The sequence below is a fragment of the Cnephaeus nilssonii genome (genome assembly GCF_951640355.1).
Source record: "Cnephaeus nilssonii genome assembly, chromosome: 21".
Taxonomy (NCBI): domain Eukaryota; kingdom Metazoa; phylum Chordata; class Mammalia; order Chiroptera; family Vespertilionidae; genus Cnephaeus; species Cnephaeus nilssonii.
Genome location: NC_137092.1, coordinates 228072 through 249172, shown reverse-complemented (window position 1 = coordinate 249172; position 21101 = coordinate 228072). Strand labels below are relative to the sequence as shown.

Here is a 21101-nt window from a genome sequence, read left to right as displayed (position 1 = left end):
GGTGTGGTAAGATGAAGGGAGAATGAGGCCTGAAGTTTGGGGGACAGCGGAATTTGGGTCTCCAAGTTTGTTTAATTGATATTTTAGCACATGGAGGCAGCAGAAGCTCACGGAAGTTTAAGGGTGAGGACAGAGATGGTGATGGCTCTAAGGTATGAGCAGAAGAAGGGACGCTGCATGTGGTCATGCCTCGTCGTTAAGATTCTGACCTGGACACTGTAGAACAGGAGGGAAATCTAGGGCATAAGTTCACGGAGTGGAAAACCCTCCAAAGGGCTTATGTGTGTGTGCTTATGTATGAATGAGTATGTGTTTTCAGGATAGAATAAATGAGAATTAAAATAGGAACTAATCACTAGTAATAATGTTGAGTGCGGAGCAAGAGAAACATAAAAGAGACACAGCACAACCTATCAGCCAATTCCAAAGCCTTAACCCAATCAAGCAAAACAAAATCAGGTGTCAAGGAAATAAATATGTGGCATAAGAAGTTGAAAATATAACCATATCGAAAAGGATCGACTCCACTTGTCACTAAACATTACAAAATGGTCAATTAGAGAATGTGGACCAGTAGGTAACCCTCAGCATTGCTAGGGACACTATAGCTCATGTGTTCATCTGATTAAAGGGGAAAGTAAAAGTCTGCCAAATTTCTCTTGGAAAAGAATGTCTCCTATTGTGTGAGAGAAAAATATTATTTATCACAGTTATTCAACAATAACTTATTGGGTAACTCATGTCAATCAGCCTTATTATTTACTGAGAAAGACAAAAGGAAAGCATCCGAATCATACTTTATTTAAATAAAATGAAATTCTTAAACTTTTTTTAAGCTAAGAAATCTGCAGAGCCTGTCTCTGTGTCTCTTCCACAAAGGCGGAAGAAGAGAATGAACAAGTTTCTAATTTAGCAGAGAGAAGTACGCCTTCGAGAAGCATAGATGTGAATGTCAATATCATTTCCAGAGCAAAGCACTGTTACTGCAGTTACGTTACAGACCTTTCAGAGTGTGCTACCTGCACCAGATAGAGAAGCACTGGTAAATTTCCTCAGTGTTTCCAGAAACAAAAAACAGGAGTCCTCCCTCAACCTCCGGGAATGTGTTTCTAGACCCTGCAGGGCCTGCTAATCCACTCTCCAAAGAAAAAAAGCAGACCTTCCTCAAACAACTTTAGACAATGAAAGTGTTTCTAAGGAGATGAAGTCACCCCCACCCCACCCCCCGCTGACGCAGCGTGGGACAGGATGTGTAGCAGGTGAGGCTAAGGATAGAGAAGCCAAGGGGAGCAGTGAGGAGCCTACCTGGAAGTTCCCTGTCATCAGGGCCATTCCTGTCTCAGCCACGGGTTCAGTTAGGACTCCATAGAAAGCATTTTGCATACAACGCCTCCCAGGTGGCCCAGAGGACTGCTCTCACTGCTCTAGAGATGGGCCACTCAGATCCAGCAGTCAGTCACTAGGGCCGTGGATGCTGAGGGGGCAGAAAATAAAGACCAAATAGACAAGCAAACAAACCCACCCCAAAACAACAGCAAAGCCGGACCCAGACAAAGGCATGGCTGTCTGGGAGTGGGCCAGCACAGAACTGTAGAAGAGAAGTTGGACTGAGGAGTTTTTAAATATTTTTATTGATTTCAGAGAGGAAGGAAGAGGGAGAGAGAGAAACATCATTGGCTGCCTCTTGCAAGCCCCCACCCCCCGGCTCCCCCGCCCAAAAAATACTGAGGATCCAGTCTACAACCTGGGCAAGTGCCCTTGACCAGAATTGAACTCGAGACCTTTCAGTTCGCAGGCTGACACTCTATTCACTGAGCCCAAACCGGCCAGGGCAAGGAGATTTTAATTAGGCTTTAAAACATTTATCTTTGAAGAAGTTGTCTCTCTCTATCTGACTTATTTCACTTAACATAATACCCACTAGGTCCATCCACCTTTTCACAAATGGCGAGCTTGCATTCCTTTTTATGGATCAGTAATTATATATATATATATATATATATATATATATATATATATATATATATATATATAAAATCTTTATCCACTCATCTATTGATGGACATTTATGTTGGTTCAATAACTTGGCTATTGTGAATAGTGCTGCAACGAACATCAAAGGATGCATATAACTTTTTGAATTATTGTTTTTAATTTCTTTGTGTAAATACTCAGAAGTGGGATTGCTGGGTCATATGGTGGTTTTATTTTAAATTTTTTGAGGAAGCTCCATACCTTTTTCCATAGTGGCTGCAACAATTTGCAATCCCACTAACAGTGCACAAGGATTCCCTTTTTCCCACATTTATTCCTTGGTGATTTATTGATGATATCCACTCTGGCAGATGCCAGGTGACATCTCATCATGGTTTTAATTTTTTTCTGATAGTGTTATCATATTTAATAAAGAGGGAATATGCTAATTGACCATCACTCTATCACAAAGATGGCTGCGCCCACATCTGAGGCCAAGTTCCCATCAGGAGCTTTAATGAACAATCAGCAGGAACCTGAGGCTATGCCCTCCCCCACCCCTGAGGGGCTTGACAGGGGACCTCAGGTCGTGCCCCCCACCCAGCAGGGCTCGATGGGGGACCTGAGGCTGCGCCCCCCTCCTGGTGCTGGGCCAGGGGACTTGAGGCTGCAGCCCATACCCCCCCCCCCCCCCCCCCGCCCAGTGGGTCTTGACGGGGGACCTCAGGCCATGCCCCCCACCCAGCTTGGCTTGACAGGGGATCTCAGGCCATGTACCCCACCTGGCGGGTCTTGATGGAGGACTTCAAGGCACGTGCCCTGCCCCGGTCTGGGCTGGGGGACCTCAGGCCATGCCCCCCATCCTGGCACCAGGCCAGGGGACCTGAGGCTACGCCCCCTGCCCTGCAGGGCTTGACAAGGCTGGGACTGGCCAGGTCTGGATCTAGCCCAATTGGGGGGGGAGGGGCAGCCAGGTCTGGGTCTCACACAATTTTGAGGTGCAAGTGGGTGGGCGGGGACTTGACTCTGGGTCCCGTGGTGAGCCCCAGACTCTGACAAGAGGAAGGTTTTCATATACATTTTACTAATTCTCTTTCATCTCTGACACTTCTATTATAGAGAAAGGGCAAATAGCAATATTAAAATATTTCCTCTAATTAATCCCCTTTTAATGTGCACGAATTTCGTGCACCGGGCCACTAGTTGGTATATAAACATGAAACTTATTTCTGAATCCTAACTGTATTCTGATGCGTTACTGAATTCATTTATTAGTTCTAAAAGTTTTTTTGTGGAATCATTAAGGGTTTCTAGTATCATGTCATGTGGGAATAATGAAATTTACTTCTTGCTTTCCAATGTGGATGCCTTTTATTTATTTTTCTTGTTGGATATACTATGTTGAATAAAAAATGGTGAAATGGACACCCTTGTCTTGTTACTGGTTTTAAAGAAAAAGCTTTCAGTTTTCTATCCTTGCCTATGATGTAAACTGTGGGTTTTTTAAACCTAGAGGTTTGATGAAGCGCCGCCCTTTTCATTTTCCGGAAAAAGAGCGCTGGGCGTGGCAGGGGTGAGCGCGCTCCCAAACAGGTCCGCAGAAGAAGTATATAAGCACAGTTTGCCAGGGTGGAGACACTGTGTCCTCTCTCTCTGCAACCATGTCTGGTCGCGGCAAAGGCGGGAAGGGCCTGGGCAAGGGCGGCGCCAAGCGCCACCGCAAGGTGCTGCGCGACAACATCCAGGGCATCACCAAGCCCGCCATCCGGCGCCTGGCGCGGCGCGGCGGCGTCAAGCGCATCTCCGGGCTCATCTACGAGGAGACGCGCGGGGTGCTCAAGGTGTTCCTGGAGAACGTGATCCGCGACGCCGTCACCTACACGGAGCACGCCAAGCGCAAGACGGTCACGGCCATGGACGTGGTGTACGCGCTCAAGCGCCAGGGCCGCACCCTCTACGGCTTCGGCGGCTGAGCCCCACCGACTGGCTCCCGCCCCAAAACCAAAGGCCCTTTTCAGGGCCGCCCACCCCCTCGCGGAAGGGCTGAGCGCTGTCCTGCTTTATGGGGAAATGGGGCGGGAGGAACCAGGTTCTACATCCTCAGGGTCCCAGCAGCACAGGGACGTGAAGGTTGTGGGAACCCCACTACCCGGGGCCCCAGGAAAGGGTGCCACCCCAGGCTCCGCCAACAAGCCTGTAAGTCCCACCTGGGGCGGGGGGGGGGGGATCTTGGGAAAGTATTGTGCAACGGTATCCCTGACGCCCCTGGAAAGTGCATTAAAGCAGCACATTGTCAGCAAAGGGCGGGCTGTTCTCACCTGCTTGCCTCGGGCGTCAGGAAAGTGGGAAGTTAAAGCCCTTCTGTCTCCCCGGCCTGGTTTGGGTCCAGGTCTAACTGCCTTACAGCGGTACAGGCTCAGATCAGCCCCCTCCCTGCGCCCCAGGCCAAGGGGTTGGTATTGCTATTAGCTCCGGGTCAGGGTATTAACCGGTATCATTTTTTTTAAACGTGGATTAACCATTTACCGGTTAATAATTCGGATTTTGTAATCAAAGAAAACACGATAATTTCAAGAGAAACATCAAAAGTGCTTTGTTCAAAGTAACGTCCATCGCCAGCTACACATTTTCCCCATTTTTCAGGTAACTTGTGGATACCGTGCCAATAGAACTTTTCTTGTTTTGAGGCAGACCATCCAGAGACCCAATTTTTAACTTCTTTGTACGTTTTTAAGTGCTGCTCAAAAAGTACGTGTGCCATCGATCGGAACAAGTGGTCATCTGAAGGAGCAATACAAAAAATAGCATACATACCAAATCACATGTATAGCCACGTATGTGTAACGCCATGGGGAAAAAAAATCCACATTAACCGGTACACCCAGTAAAACTCTTTATTTTTCTGAGCACCTCCCTCGGGTTAGGTTAGCGTGGACTTGGGAGTTCGCTTAAGGACTTAGATGGTGTAACTTGCCCCAAACAGTTTAAGGGCATTTGGTTACCCCCTGTCCCTCCCCTGGCCCAGCGTGCCCGTCACCTGGGCTGTGGCTAGCTCCACTGCCTCAAACCCACACCGCGGGTTCTGGTACCGTCAGTGAAAGCTAGTGTCCCGGACAGTAAATACCACCTTTTACAGAAAAGCTGGCCGCCCTGTGTTCACACGCTCTTGGAGCGATTACTAAGCCCGCTCAGGTTTGAGACGGGGCGACACAGTGACGAGAAGTTGAAACCACGAGTCCTCCGTTTAAATGATTTCCCTTTCATGTTCAGTTTGGTCAATAATCCCATCAGGACATGTTTTATTTAAACCAGTGCAAGGAGGTTTCAGATTCTCAAGACCACCTTTTCTTAAGAATTTCGAATGCATCCTAGAGGCTTTTTAAAGGTCACTAAGATATTTTCTTTGTACATCATCACAGACCTCGAGCAGGCGGGAAAATGTTTCCTAAACCAAGAACTCAATCCGCGGGGAGGCCATGGGAGGAGCAGGTACCATCCAATCGGAGCGCGAGAGTCGCTATAAATACAGGGCCGGCCGGCTCTCCGATTCACTGGTGGAAAAGCCCTCACCATGGCTCGGACCAAGCAGACCGCGCGCAAGTCCACGGGCGGGAAGGCGCCCCGCAAGCAGCTGGCCACCAAGGCGGCCCGCAAGAGCGCGCCGGCCACGGGCGGCGTGAAGAAGCCGCACCGCTACCGGCCCGGCACCGTGGCGCTGCGCGAGATCCGGCGCTACCAGAAGTCCACGGAGCTGCTGATCCGCAAGCTGCCGTTCCAGCGCCTGGTGCGCGAGATCGCGCAGGACTTCAAGACCGACCTGCGCTTCCAGAGCTCGGCCGTGATGGCGCTGCAGGAGGCGTGCGAGGCCTACCTGGTGGGGCTGTTCGAGGACACCAACCTGTGCGCCATCCATGCCAAGCGCGTCACCATCATGCCCAAGGACATCCAGCTCGCGCGCCGCATCCGCGGGGAGAGAGCGTAATTGCGGCTCTCAATATCCCCCCTCCCCCAAAGGCTCTTTTCAGAGCCCCTCAACTATCTGTAAAGAGCTGTTGCTTCTAGAGCCTGCATGGCTGCCCCATGGAAAACTTGTGTGGGGAAGGGATTCTGGGCACACTTCCCATGTTACACGCTGACTGCACACGAATGATTCCCTGGCGTTCCAAAGCTGCCTGTGCCCTGTAAACCTAACCACGGCCCAGGTTGCTGGCACGTACGTACTCTTCCTCAGCCTTGAGCCGCACAGGCTTTTGGCGCCTTTTCTTAAGAGCTTGGTCCCATTTGCTTCCCTGCCTTAAGGAAGTAAGTATTAACCGCGAATGTTTAACATGTTGCTGACTTTTGTTTCAATGTAACGTTGACCTTTGTGTATGTGAGACCAGTGAGCTGATGACCTCCAGGCTGTCCTTTGTAAGATTAATTCCCAAGACGTCTGAACATTGTTTTCCAAGCCTTTGTCTCTGTTTTAAATATGTCCTTGTCCGTGTTTTGTTTTTTTTGAAATAGGGTCAGACTAGGAGTCATATCTGAGATAATTTTTAAAGCTGTTTCTTGTATGCACTCATAATTTTCTGGGTTCTTTTTAACAGAACTCAGCTGTTCACTTTGTACAATATTTCCAGCTTTTAAAGGTCTTCTCATGTGTGATCCAGATATGTCTCTCTTTTCCTAATTTTGCTGCTTACATAGTGGGGGCTGGCATCTTCGCCCCGGGAGGTAGTGGGGTTATATGGAAGCAGTTGTTCTCCAGTGTTTTCAGTCAGGGCAGCCATGGGGGCCTTGCCTTCCCTTCCTGTTTCTGGATTTGCATTTGCCCTTCCAGAGTGCCTTACATCCCAACTATCCGCTCTTTGGAAAGCCTTTGGAAGGGTCTCTGAATGGATTCAGCACCCATTCTGGCCACGGGGCCAAAGCCTCTTCCTGCAGAGGAGTTTGGAGCTCCTGGAAGCCGTCAGGTGTAGGACAACTTGGTCTGCCTGTTGTGAGCTTCAGAGATTGTCCTCTCCCCACACCTCGGATTTCCCATCACAATAGAACCAGGTGGTCTATGTTCAAACCTCAGAGCCACCAATTAGTAAATGTACAACCTTTGACAAGTTACCATTCTCTCTCAGCCTGTATAGTTATAAAATGTGGCAAATGAATTAAAATCTGTAGAGCATCCTTAGATTAGCACCTGGCACTTAGTAAATGCTCATTGTACATTAGCTGTTCTTATTATACCTCTCTCCTGCCCCTAAAGCATAGAGGCGTTTACACACACACACACTCCCAACCGCATCGCCACAGATCTTCTAAAAGTTTTGTGATTGAAACAGTGAAAAGTGCTTGGCTAGAACATTTTCTTGTTAAGATTTTTTTTTATTCCCATTGTTCTGAAAGAGGCAGGCTTGTAACTATGTTCCATGATCCATGTCTATGTGGATGAGTTCAAAACACAGCAAATGGCCAGATAGTAAATATTTTAGATTTTGGTGGCCAAATGTGGTCTCTGTCACATATTTTTTTTCTAACATAAAAATCCAAACACCACTATTAGCTTGAGGGCCTTACAAAAACAAGGCACTGTCCAGATACAGCCATCCGTGGCTATATAGTTCCACCTGCAGGGATGCGGAAAGAAGCGTGCTGGCTATTTTGCTACAGTGTTGCACAGGGAGCACTAACTATCCTCGAGTGTGTGAGAGGTCACAGTCATCATTTCATCTCCCTATCATCCCGGTCAGGCACAAAATCCTATTCATTCCCCATCCTACATGCCTCCAAGTAAATAGCAAACTTCTCCGCCCTCCATGCCAACCTCCTGGTTGTTGCCTCAGTTCCTGTGGACGGTAATGTTTTTCTGAATTTTTCTGAGGGTAGGAAATCCCCAATCCACCTTTCTCATAGTCAGTTGCCAATTACTTTTGTAAAATACAGTTCTATGTTTGCTTAAACACAATAATATCCACATCTATGTCTCCTGTCTGCTAACAGAAGAGGAGCACTTTGTTAAATGTCGATGGACAGGAGGAATTTGAATGAGAGCATTGAGAAAGCACCTTGGAAATGGACAAAGTCCCATTTTGTGCTTTTGATAGCGACTGGAAGTCCTTGAATAATTTTTTTTTTTTTTGGCAAGTTGCAGAGTTGTGGTTTTTTTAATATATATAAAAGATTATCTGGACTAAACATTTTTTTTCATCCTTATTTTAATAGATTTGGGTAGGGACTAAAGAGAGAACACATCTTAATAAAAAACATACCAAATTCAAGTTTGAATTTGAATCTATGTCTTTGGATCCTGAAGCCAAAGTAATTTATCTTTTTCCTGGTGCAATTGAACTTTTCCAAGTTGCAAAATACCTGTCTCTAAAGACGTAAGCTCCTGGAAACTCCTAGGAAGCAGAATCGGGTTTCAAAGTAAGGTCTACCTGGTGACCAGGTGCCCTGAGACCTTGCTACAGTTAGAAACAAAGTTTATATCCAACTAAGGAACCTACTGTCTTCCCTCTTGTAAAAATCAAAGGCCAAATTGAGGGACAAAGCTTTTTAAAAAAGGTTCCTTTGATACTTAGTAGAAATTTGTTGCCACACGCAACTAAGTAGCGCGACACTCTAAACCAGGTGGACTCCTATGGAAAACAGTAGCGATTTTTTAAAAAAAATCTTTCATCCGTTGCACGGGATGCATAAAAACACGAGTAAGTGAGCCGGGAGAGTGTCTTCCGCCTTTGGAGCTACAAAGCGTCACATTCTGTATCCCAGTTTTGAACATTTAACCAGAATTTTGGGATTAAGAAACACGGTTTGTAAATCCAACCGTTAAAGGCGGCCGCCCGAGGGCGGTGGATTGGGCGTCCCACCAATCACAGCACAGCATCGGCTTATATAAGTCCAGGCCCGAGCCGGCAGGCTACAACCTCCCTCTTTGGGTTTTGATTTCAACCTTCTCAGCTCTCCCTGCGACTCATCGCCATGTCGGAAACCGCTCCCGCCGAGGCCGCCACCCCGGCCCCCGTGGAGAAGTCCCCCGCCAAGAAGAAGGCGACCAAGAAGGCGGCGGGCGGGGCCGCGGCCAAGCGCAAGGCGTCCGGGCCGCCCGTGTCCGAGCTCATCACCAAGGCGGTCGCTGCCTCCAAGGAGCGCAACGGGCTCTCGCTGGCCGCGCTCAAGAAGGCGCTGGCGGCCGCGGGCTACGACGTGGACAAGAACAACAGCCGCATCAAGCTGGGCCTCAAGAGCCTGGTGAGCAAGGGCACCCTGCTGCAGACCAAGGGCACCGGCGCCTCGGGCTCCTTCAAGCTCAACAAGAAGGCGGCCTCCGGCGAGGCCAAGCCCAAGGCCAAGAAGGCGGGCGCGGCCAAGCCGAGGAAGCCTGCGGGCTCCACCCCCAAGAAGCTCAAGAAAGCGACGGGGGCCAAGAAGTCCGTGAAGAAGACCCCCAAGAAGGCCAAGAAACCTGCGGCCGCCGGTGTCAAGAAGGTGGCCAAGAGCCCCAAGAAGCCCAAGGCCGCCACCAAGTCCAAGAAGGCGGCCAAGAGCCCCGCCAAGCCCAAGGCGGTGAAGGCAAAGGCTGCCAAGGCCAAAACTGCCAAGCCCAAGGTAGCCAAACCCAAGACTGCGAAGGCCAAGAAGGCGGCTCCGAAGAAGAAGTAGGATGTTAGCCTTCTGACAGGCCACACAACCCAAAGGCTCTTTTCAGAGCCACCCAGAGGCCTCTGGAAACAGCTGGGCACTCCCTGCACTACTTAAGGTCCTGTAGCTCCTTAAAAACTATACAATGTATTGTTTTCCAATGACATCAGTTATTCTCCTTTCACCATCAACCCCTTTTTTCCCATAACTCCCAGGTTTTAGCCACCTTTATTAACACATTTATCCACCTCCCACAATTACAACCTTTGTCCTCTTCGTGCCTGCTGCAACACACAAAAGGCAAGCTCTTTAGTGAAAGCGTGGGTGGCTCTGAAAAGAGCCTTTGGTTTTGAGTGCTGCCACTTGCTCCTTACTTGCCCTTGGCCTTGTGGTGGCTCTCGGTCTTCTTGGGCAGCAGCACGGCCTGGATGTTGGGCAGCACGCCGCCCTGCGCGATGGTCACCTTGCCCAGCAGCTTGTTGAGCTCCTCGTCGTTGCGGATGGCCAGCTGCAGGTGGCGCGGGATGATGCGCGTCTTCTTGTTGTCGCGGGCCGCGTTGCCCGCCAGCTCCAGGATCTCGGCCGTCAGGTACTCCAGCACGGCCGCCAGGTACACGGGCGCGCCCGCCCCGACCCGCTCGGCGTAGTTGCCCTTGCGCAGCAGGCGGTGCACGCGCCCCACGGGGAACTGCAGCCCGGCCCGGGAGGACCGCGTCTTGGCCTTGGCGCGCGCCTTGCCGCCCTGCTTCCCGCGGCCGGACATTCTGACTATAAACTTCAGTGCAAGTGGCTGCAAAAGTGAAAGTGTTCGGGCGGCACTTTCTATAAACGTTTGTGGCGCGAAAAAGCAGATGTGTCATTGGTTAAGGTTTCAGCTTTGTCTTAACCAGTGAAAGTGCCATTTGGGATTCTGGCGCTCTGATTGGGCAGAGCTAAGTTTTCGAGATTGCTCTCCAATAACCAACAGACACAGGACTTTGGTTCATCACCTTATTTGCATGTGAGCTTGTATATAAATCGGACACAGCGCCCTGTGCTCTTGTTTCCTTTTACCCACCATGTCCAGTGAGTTACGACCATGCCAAGTTGGAGCTGGCCCCCAAGAATGGCTTCGAGAAGGCAGTGGCCAAAGTGCAGAAGAAAGAAGGCAAGCGCAGCCTTACGTAATCCTGGGATGAACGAAGGACGTAGAAGTGGTCCTAGGGTTAAGATGTGGTTTTAGTGATTTTTTTCTTGTGTGTTTACAATGATTCTATTTGAGGATATTTTGAATTTACCCGCGAGTGAGGTGCCCGGGAAATGGAATGTAGCTCCAAAAAACCCCAAGCACCCTCCAAATTTATCTTTGAGTCAAATCAGTATAAACATTTCCTACTGTGCTGGCTCAGGAACACCCTGAGCATGTGGTTTCCGTGCAGTGGTTAGCACGCCTGCTTCACACGCAGAAGGCCCTGGGTCCATTCCAGTGGGCCAGAGAAGGAGTCTTCTCTCCTCTCCCCCCTCCAAGGCAAACAGGGGTCTGTTTGCGATTCTCTCCCATTGAGTCTCTGTGAGATCCACTGACACCTAAGCTCAGATTGTCACCAACCATCGTCCTGTGACTTCTGCTTTCCAGACACAAGGGATGTGGAGGAAGGTTTTCCGGGAAACCTGAGGGCTGGAGTCACTCACCATCTTTTTTTTTCCCTTCCTTTTAATTTTTATTGTTGAAAGTATTACATAGGTCCTCCTTTTTCTCCTATTAACCTCTTCCAGCCTGCTCCCGTCCCCATCCCCCCATGGGTTAGGCTTATATACATACAAGTTCATTGGTTGATGTCTTCCCACCCACCCTCCCTTGCCTTCCCTCTGAGGTTCAACAGTCTAGACTGTTCATGCTTCTATGTCTCTGGGTCTATTTTGTTCATCAGTTTATTAGGTTCATTAGAGTCCACATATGAGTGGGATCATGGGATACTTACCTTTCTTTGACTTATTTTGCTGAGCATAATACCCTTCATGTCCATTCATGTTGCAGATGGTAAGAGCTCTTTCTTTTTTACAGCCGTGTAGTACTCTATTGTGTAGATGTACCAGGTGTTTGTTTTTTTTTATCCACTCATCTGCTGATGGGCATTTAGGCTGTTTCTAAGTCTTAACTGTTGTAAATTGTGCTGCTATGAACATAGGGGTGCATATATTCTTTCTGATGAGATTTTCAGGTTTCTTAGGATATATTCCTAGAAGTGGGATCTCTGAGGAGTTTTTAATTTCTTGAGGAAACTCCATACTATTTTCCTTAATGGCTGCACCAGTCTGCATTCCCACCAGCAGTGCACAGGGTTTCTTTTTCTCTACATTCTCGCCAGCACTTGACATTGGTTGGTTTGTTGACTGTAGCCATTCTGACAGGTGTGAGGGCTCTATCCATCCTCTTACCTGGAGTGTGAGAGCCCAATCCACAGGAATTCCTAAAATCTTGAACCAGGGCAGAGGGCTGAGGACCCAGGAGAGAAATGTGTGGACGGGTCTGAGTAGGAGCTGCTGGCCAGCCCTGCTCAGTCCTGGGGCTTGTGGCCTCTTTCCAGAAATTTCCACTCCAGCCCATGCCTGGCAACTGCCAGGAAGGGGACTCCTGGGTTATTCCCCTCACACAGGTCTCTGGTCTGGGGTGGGTATTTGACGCATTTTCCTTAGTGAAAAGAAGAGAAATCTATAAAAACCTTACACAGGGAGCCCTCCCTGACCTTACTTCTACTCACAACAAACATGGGCAAAAGCAACAGGAATCATCATTTCTCTCTGCTCCCATCCAGGTGGTTTTTGCTAGCTCAGCTCAGATATGAGTCTGCGTTTCCAGCCCCCTGTCCACAGGAATTGTGTGTTCCCCGGCCTCACACTTAAAGACTAAGACGTGTTGTGTAGGGAGCTCCCAGGCCAATACTCATGCTCATAAACACACCTGGAAAATGCCCAGTTCAATCTTGTCATCCCCCTGCTCCACGCAGAGCTCACTCAAGGCCACACAACGTCATTGTGACCCTATAACAAGTGCTTGGCACCAAGTACCGCACTGCACCTGCCAGGCACCCTTTGCTCTGAGTCTGGGCCTTCTTCACCTGCTCGCTCACCTGGCACTACAGGTTAGTTCTGCACCAGGTGCAGGACTCCAACCTTCTCACTAATGTTAGGTCTGGTCAAATAATTGAGTCAATACCCCTCCCCTGGGAACTGACCTTTAGGCCACTTCACTACAGAGTCCCCTTTTGCTTAGACCACATTCTACTTGCTAAGACCATAATCTCTCCCCTCCAGACCTTCCAAGGACCCAGACCTGCACAGAGAATTCTGCACCCGGAAAAAGCCGCCTAAAGTCCTTTAAAACCTCTGATGCCCCATCTTGGGGTGCTGGCACCATTTGGGGGCTCAGTCCATCTGGTATCCAGATAACCTAATACATTTATAATTCTTACCACTTCCAGACTCGTGTATTCCTCCTTCGGCGACTATAACATACGTCTTTCCAGAAACGTTCCCAGATTGTCACATTCCAGAACAATATTTACTACCTCCAAATTCTTACAGCAATTAATATTAATGTTATTGTAATAATCTATATTTAATATTAACCATACAAAATATAGTTTATATATGTCATTACATATGTACATAACAGACAGATAAATATTTTATATGGAAATATAATAGTATTATTCTGTCATTTACAGTATTTTATTAAGTATAGTCCAAACCAGTCATTTGAGTTCCACTTTCACAATATTTTTTTCTTCTGTATCTGAATATAATCTAAACTATTATTTACTTAAGTTTTTTTCTTTAAATATACTCTGTAGAAAACAGTATTTAAAAGACAACTTTACATCATTGTAGAAGACCAAAGAAACCCAAGAGATGCTTAGAGAAATGGAGTTACACAGCTTTATTACGCTGGCGGTCTCAGAGGAGTTGCCTCCAGAGTCTGAGCAAACCAATATGGTGGAAGCCCTTCTTTTATCCCCTCTTGGTTTCTTGGTCCTCCAAATATGGATGGGGCCTTCCGGACCTCTCGTGCGCTTTGCAAAAAGCCCTGTGGGTTGGGATGGGGGTCTTGAGATCATACCTAAGGGCCTGGCCTGGCACCACCACTGATAACCCTCTCTGGGGGTTCATGGATTATGGCCTCTATAAAATGTGAGTATTTAGGTAACAGGTCTTGCAAGACCAGATTGTGGAGGAAAGGGACAGTGACTTAATTTTAGGTTATCAAGATTGTACTTTAGGTTACTGCACAGATTCAGATTGCTAGCCCCCCAAACATCAGGTTTACATAGGAATTAGCCTTCTCAACATCACTACCCTACCTCTGACCATGAACAGAAAGAAAATCACAATGGAAGAATATTTTTTTCTTTATTTCCATCACCACTTTGGGTCAATATTTTTTAAAAATATCATTCAATTCCAGGTATATGCTGTTTACTGCATTACAGAGAGCTCGAGACAAGCTCTTTGTTATAAAGTTGAAAGAAGGCAGGCAGGGCGGGTGGGATTAGCAAATGTCAGTGAAGTACCCAATTGACACTTTACCAGTTAGTTCATCAGAAAGATTAAGGAGCAGAGAAAAGAGAACGATATTTTGACTCTCTATTTCAATATTTTAACCACCAAAGCTCACATACTATTTACCATAATTTCCTGGGCTCCCCATGGCACTTTGTACAGATCTAGGAAAATGTTAGTTTAATTAATGTATTAAATGGAACCACTATTATATGCCTAACTCAGGAAATATAAAAATATATAACTCAAGAAGTTCACATTGTGGTAAACATTTATAGTGACTTTTATTTCTAAAACTTTTTTAAAAATACATACTTTTATTGACTTCAGAGAGGAAGGGAGAAAGAGATGGAAACATCAATGATGAGAGAGCCATTGATTGGCAGCCTCCTGTATGCCCTGGGGATCAAGCCCCCAAACCAGGTATGTGCCCTTGACTGGATTCAAACCTGAGACCCTTCAGTCCACAGGCCAACACTCTATCCACTGAGCAAAACCAGCTAGGGCTATTTTTCAAACTTTTAAATCATTACTTAATCTGTTGAAAGAAAAAAAAATCTATGTGATACATTTTTCATGGTAACTTTTATATGTGTACCTCACCCAGGGCTGAGGAACATCCTTGGAATCAGTGTTGTTACCATAAGGAAACATTCAAACCTGTAAAAAAAATTTGTGTGTTTTGAGCCAAGCTGTCCACAATTATCAGGAAGCAGAATCTCATCGCATTGAGACAATGCTCCGGAAAATGACGGTTTTTCACCTATTTTTATGCATTACAATCAAAGGAGGGGACATAAATGGGTTCATAAAATTCATTGGTGACAGATTAGGAAGGCGGAGAAAGCAAAGCTGGAAAACCTGTGGGATTCTTTTTACACAGGTGGGTGCAGGATAGTTAACAGTCAACAATCAACCCCATAACAATAACAATGAAGGAATTTGTGGTCTCTATCCTGGCGCCCTGGGGCATTGGTTGTGCCCTGAGGGGTCCAGAAAAAGGGACATTTAGATGGAAAAGAGAACAGACAGGCTTAGTTAAGGTAAAGATAGACTCTTGTTAGGGAAGAAGCTAGCCTATGTCAGTGGTCGGCAAACTGCGGCTCGCGAGCCACATGCGGCTCTTTGGCCTCTTGAGTGCGGCTCTTCCACAAAATACCACGGCCTGGGCGAGTCTATTTTGAAGAAGTGGCGTTAGAAGAAGTTTAAGTTTAAAAAATTTGGCTCTCAAAAGAAATTTCAATCGTTGTACTGTTGCTATTTGTCTCTGTTGACTAATGAGTTTGCCGACCATTGGCCTAGGACGTGACTACCTGCCTTAAACTGCTTTTAGTTAAAAAGTTTTCATTTCAGACCATCCTTTCTGGTGACTTTAGGTCTCTCAAGTTTGCAAAGGCCACCACACAGGCCTACCCTGAGCTACTCTGGCTAGCATGTGGCGCCTTTCGTCCGCAATGTACACCATCTTATGAAGTCCTAACAAAATTGGGGCCTTGTTATTTTCTCCATTTTGCTGAAGAATCACCGGCTCACCCTGACTGGCCAGGTGGCTCATTTGGAGTGTTGTTTCTCCCTCCCTCCCTCCCTCCTTCCCTCCCTCCCTCCCTCCCTCCCTCCCTCCCTCCCTCCCTCCCTCCCTTTCTCTCTCTCTTAAAAAACAAACAAACAAAAAACCACACCAATAAACATATCCTTGAGTGAAGATTAAAGAAAAAGAGGGAATCACAGGCTCTTTGAAGTATACACAACACCCACCTAGCAGGCATCAGTCTACTCAGGTGATAAAACTCAGGAAACACTGTCCTTTAGAATCAGATTTTTCTCATCCATTTCTATGCTTCAATCTCTTTCTCTCTGTTCTATAAATTATTCTTTAGGTAAAAAATATTGACAAAAATTATTTTGAGCAAATCATGTGAATTTTTGGAGCTACCAGCTATAAAGTCCAATGAAAAACAATAAGGTGACAAAAACGCTGGCGTGTGAGGGGCTTGCTGTGTGCACCTTGTCTAGATGGGCCAAAATGCCCTCTGCATGTTCATCTCCTTTCTGCTGACTTTAGCCACCTCCCTCCATATTTTTTTAGACATCATCTTCTCTGCCGACCATTCCAGGTCACTCAAGCAGTCCCTGACACAAAGCACACATATATACTGTTAGGTCTGATCAAATAATTGAATCGATACTCCCTCCCTTGGGAACTGACCTTTAGTCCACTTCACAACCAACATTCCCTTTCCCTTAGACCACATTCCATGTGCTAAGACCATTATCCTTCCCTTCCAGACCTTCCTAGGATCCAGATCCGCCCAGAAAATTTCCCACCCAGAGAAAGCTACATAGAGTCCTTTAAAACCTCTGACTCCCATCCCTGAGTGCTGGCACCATTTGGGGGCTCAGCCCATCTGGTATCCAGATGACCTAATACATTTATCATCCCGTTACCACTTTGGCCTCCTGCGTTCCTCTTTCAGCGACCCTCGCATATTCACATTCTCCAGGCCCGGGACATAAGTGTTTAGGTATCTCAATGCCTCTACATTCTGGTCCCATTTCCTCTCCTCGATATTCTCTGCTGATTCCCTCATTCTACAAGACAAGACAATATCAGAACTGGCTGTTTATTTTCTGCATCTGTGTACTAATGGCCAGATCAAAGGCACCTGTGCTTTGAAAAGTACTGATTTAAAAACCCCAAATGTATGGGGAATTTACTATCCACAAATATCTTGAGATGGGGAAGGAGTGAAGATACTTTTTTTTAAAGTGTGATTTCTCTTAGAATTGAGGGAAGGGTAGACACACATATAGTTACAAAAATACATAACAGTATAGACCAGTGGTTGGCAAACTGCGGCTGGTGAGCCACATGCGGCTCTTTGGCCGCTAGAGTGTGGCTCTTCCACAAAATACCACGTGCGGGCGCGCACGTACAGTGTGATTGAAACTTCGTGGCCCTTGGGGTAGAAGTCGGTTTTCGGCTTTCAAAAGAAATTTCAATCGTTGTACTGTTGATATTTGGCTCTGTTGACTAATGAGTTTGCCGACCACTGGTATAGACTAAATACACGCATGTGCGTGCAAACACATGCATGGCCCTGCAGAGGGCTGTCAGAGGTTCTGTGAGAAGCTGAGTTAACAGCTGGGGAAGACTGGCTGCTGACTGAGCTAAAATCTTTCATTTTCTGAATCTACATGTCCTTCCAATGGCCTCTGCACTCTCAAAGAGAAAGTCATACTATCGAGAGATCTGCCCGTAGGTGTGGGGTCCTCGCAGGATTTCCTATGACTACATAGATGATGCTTGGAACTTGTTTTATGCAACTTCTATTTCTACCTTGGAGCTTTTCTTCATTCATTCCCTTGCCCTGCCTGGATTAGAGGTAGGCACTGTCTGATATTTAAAAACAGTTACTCCAAACCAGAGAGGGTCGGACCTGCATTACCACCATTTGTCCACCATCCAGAACTGAAATATCATTGCTGTTATGTACACATAAACAAATGTTGGACATAGAAATCGGGACTCAAAAGAACTGTTGGCCCAGAAAGAAACTCACTATAGACTGATTCATTTGCCTCTCAGCATAACCATTATTGCTTGTCTCATTTTCGGTTCCTATAAGTGTATTCCTAGTATCACATGAGCTCACACTCATCTAGGGGAAAAGATGAACAACATAAACTGAAGAACAAGAACAGCATTGATCAGACTGTCAGACCTCAGAGGGAAGGTAGGGGAGGGTGGGGACAAGGGAGATAGATCAACCGAAGAACTTGTGTGCTTGCATATGAGCCTAACCAGTGATCACGGACAACAGGGGGATGGGGGCATGTGTGTGTGGGGGTTTGGGATGGAAATGGGGGGGGGGGGTTGATGACAAATATGTGATACCTTAATCAATAAAGTAATTAAAAAAACAGTTACTTATGAAACTACCTCTTAAAATTTTTTTAAAAAATCACACACACATGTGCTTCAAGAGAAATTTGGTTTTATTTTCAAGCTTATAAAAAGGTACCACACATATATCAACCTTCTGAGGTTTGTGTTTCTAAAGTGCTGTGTATTTCAATCCTTTTCTGTGCTATATGCTATCCCACTGTGTGAATGCACCCCAATAAACATATTGGCCAAGAACATGTGGTTGCTTCTAGTATTTTGGTATTAAAAATAGCATTGCTCGGTTCTCACATACCTCACTGCCAAGTGTGCAGAATACTCTCACGTAAACACCTGGGAGTGGAACTGAATCACCAGGGGGACTGTAATTGCACACAGGGCGTCATCAGAACCCCTCAGCAAATACAATTCAATGTGGAAGTCATTCCACGACGATTCTAGGAAGAGACCCAAAGTTTTAAATAGCTATGCTGTCCCCAAGGACTTGCAAGGGAGAGGTGGGTTTTGACATCCTGGGTTGGGGGCAGGAATGGCCATCGGCTCCTTTTTATTTTTCTGTGCCCCTGAGCGGCAGCTGCCACAGGCACAGGCAGTCCCAGGGCAGGGATGCCGAGGGCTTTCAGCACCGGTTACCAAAGCCTGGCCCACTGCTCTTGTCCTTTTTTTTTTTTCCGGATCTACTTTCCAATCTTTAAAAATTTCTTCCAATTAGTAGAGAAAGGGCACATGACAGAGAAGCAGAGAAAAAACCTGGGTTCAATTTGACAGGAAGAGTAATTTCACTCAGAGAAATGAGAAAGTGGGTAAAATGGCGGTTCCCCTCGGAATTCTCCAATGAACCCTGAGTCGAATTAAAGTAATAACAATAACAGAATCACACAGGGAAACCTGTTGTTCCTTCCAAACTTCCTGTATGTCTGGATTGCCTGTTACTGCTGCCCTCCTGACCTGACTGATGCGTGAGATAATTTGAATGGGGTTCCCACTTTTCCTTTTGCCTTTCTAACTTAATACGTAAGAAACCAGCACACAGGAGTCCACCCCGCCGAAGGGAAATAAGACAATTGATATTTTCAGTGGGTGCGAAGTGTCACACCATCAAGAAACACATTACATTCCGGGGACATTCAGACCTTAAAGAAGCCTTCAGAAGGTTAACATGCTTAAATGTGAATTGTCTGAACGATGAGGGTTTTGCTTCTTTACTGCATTGGTCTGAAAAGAACCTGCTACTTAAACCAATCTCAAAACGTGGAGGGATGCCTCGGCACGCGCTGCATTGTACTGAACGCAGTTGACAACTAGATCGGGAAAGAAAACACGCAAACTACTTGGCGGCGAATACCACTTACCCGCCCGGTGTGGAAAGTGAGTCACAGTTCTCTTTAGAAGACTGAGTGGCTCTGAAAAGAGCCTTTGGGGTGAGGAGTCAGGCCGCTTCCTTGCGCGCCTCACTTGGAGCTGGTGTACTTGGTGACGGCCTTGGTGCCCTCGGACACGGCGTGCTTGGCCAGCTCGCCGGGCAGCAGCAGGCGCACGGCCGTCTGGATCTCCCGGGACGTGATGGTCGAGCGCTTGTTGTAATGCGCCAGGCGCGACGCCTCGCCCGCGATGCGCTCGAAGATGTCGTTGACGAAGGAGTTCATGATGCCCATGGCCTTGGACGAGATGCCGGTGTCGGGGTGCACCTGCTTGAGCACCTTGTACACGTACACCGAGTAGCTCTCCTTGCGACTGCGCTTGCGCTTCTTGCCGTCCTTCTTCTGCGCCTTGGTCACCGCCTTCTTGGAGCCCTTCTTCGGGGCGGGCGCCGACTTGGCGGGCTCGGGCATGGTCGGGAGGAAGCGCCGAAGAAGATGGGGAACGACTGGAAGGACGAGTGTGAGGCTGCGAGTGTCCTCTGGGTCCCGGCTCCTTAAAGGAGGCGGGGAGTGAAGGCGTGTCCGGCCGGAGGCGAGTCCCGGAAACGTCACAGGGATGTTGTCCACTGAAAAGAAGTGCATTTCAGCCCCAGGATCCCATTGGTTCAGTGAAAGGGCTGTAACTTGCCGCCAATGGCACAGACTCACTTTCGCTTCCCGGCGCGACTATAAAGAGGGCAGCTCCGGGCGATTCAACTCGGACCCAGGTCTGAGCGGAGGTTTTCTGTTCGTCATGTCGGGACGCGGGAAGCAAGGAGGGAAGGCGCGCGCCAAGGCCAAGACGCGATCGTCGCGGGCCGGGCTGCAGTTCCCCGTGGGCCGCGTGCACCGCCTGCTCCGCAAGGGCAACTACGCCGAGCGGGTCGGGGCGGGCGCGCCCGTGTACCTGGCGGCCGTGCTGGAGTACCTGACGGCCGAGATCCTGGAGCTGGCGGGCAACGCGGCCCGCGACAACAAGAAGACGCGCATCATCCCGCGCCACCTGCAGCTGGCCATCCGCAACGACGAGGAGCTCAACAAGCTGCTGGGCAAGGTGACCATCGCGCAGGGCGGCGTGCTGCCCAACATCCAGGCCGTGCTGCTGCCCAAGAAGACCGAGAGCCACCACAAGGCCAAGGGCAAATAAGGAGCAAGTCGCAGCATCAAAACCAAAGGCTCTTTTCAGAGCCACCCACGCTTTCACTAAAGAGCTTGCAATTGCCATGTTGTAGCAGCTACTTGAAAAGGATCACTTACACCCACCAGGAGATGTCGCTGTAAACATCCTATAAACGCGAAAGTAACTCTTGTGAACACAAAGTGAGCAACAATGTAGTTACTAAGGGAGAGAGAATCGGCATCCGGTACCTATCCTAACTGGGGAAAGCTGCACGCCCTCGGGCTTAAACCTGCAGAAAACAGGACGGTATGACGCTGGCTGAAAGGTGACTATTGAAATGCAAATTGAGTTAATAACCCACAGGGCGATAAAACCATTCCTGTCTCTTGTTCGAGTTCTTTTGCATCTTAATGGGACACATCTTTGCCAACGCCCACCTCCTAGGGGCACCCAGTGGGCTGTAAATAGGAAAGCAATGCCGCCGGCCCGGAGCCGGGTCCCTGCCGCCGAGCTGCTGTGCGCGGGGCCCAGCGTCACTCACTCCGCC

At 47.9% G+C, this 21101-nt stretch overlaps 6 protein-coding genes across 6 annotated transcripts; 4 read left to right on the top strand and 2 right to left on the bottom strand.

The window, feature by feature from the left end:
- Positions 1–3619: 3619 nt before the first annotated feature.
- Positions 3620–4007, top strand: LOC307093112 (histone H4). Its single transcript, XM_079760867.1, has one exon. The coding sequence runs from the start codon at positions 3636–3638 to the stop codon at positions 3945–3947; it is 312 nt and encodes a 103-aa protein (XP_079616993.1). The 5' UTR covers positions 3620–3635; the 3' UTR covers positions 3948–4007.
- Positions 4008–5537: 1530 nt separating this feature from the next.
- Positions 5538–6007, top strand: LOC307093624 (histone H3.1). The gene has a single exon (XM_079761870.1). The coding sequence runs from the start codon at positions 5546–5548 to the stop codon at positions 5954–5956; it is 411 nt and encodes a 136-aa protein (XP_079617996.1). The 5' UTR covers positions 5538–5545; the 3' UTR covers positions 5957–6007.
- Positions 6008–8889: 2882 nt separating this feature from the next.
- Positions 8890–9810, top strand: H1-5 (H1.5 linker histone, cluster member). Its single transcript, XM_079762147.1, has one exon. The coding sequence runs from the start codon at positions 8932–8934 to the stop codon at positions 9610–9612; it is 681 nt and encodes a 226-aa protein (XP_079618273.1). The 5' UTR covers positions 8890–8931; the 3' UTR covers positions 9613–9810.
- Positions 9811–9933: 123 nt separating this feature from the next.
- On the bottom strand, positions 9934–10412 carry LOC307093857 (histone H2A type 1). Its single transcript, XM_079762153.1, has one exon. It carries the CDS (start codon positions 10352–10354, stop codon positions 9962–9964), a length of 393 nt encoding a protein of 130 aa, XP_079618279.1. The 5' UTR covers positions 10355–10412; the 3' UTR covers positions 9934–9961.
- A 9019-nt stretch (positions 10413–19431) lies between these two features.
- Positions 19432–19966, bottom strand: LOC307093514 (histone H2B type 1-C/E/F/G/I). The gene has a single exon (XM_079761682.1). It carries the CDS (start codon positions 19864–19866, stop codon positions 19486–19488), a length of 381 nt encoding a protein of 126 aa, XP_079617808.1. The 5' UTR covers positions 19867–19966; the 3' UTR covers positions 19432–19485.
- A 166-nt stretch (positions 19967–20132) lies between these two features.
- On the top strand, positions 20133–20683 carry LOC307092897 (histone H2A type 1). Its single transcript, XM_079760450.1, has one exon. It carries the CDS (start codon positions 20189–20191, stop codon positions 20579–20581), a length of 393 nt encoding a protein of 130 aa, XP_079616576.1. The 5' UTR covers positions 20133–20188; the 3' UTR covers positions 20582–20683.
- Positions 20684–21101: the final 418 nt, after the last annotated feature.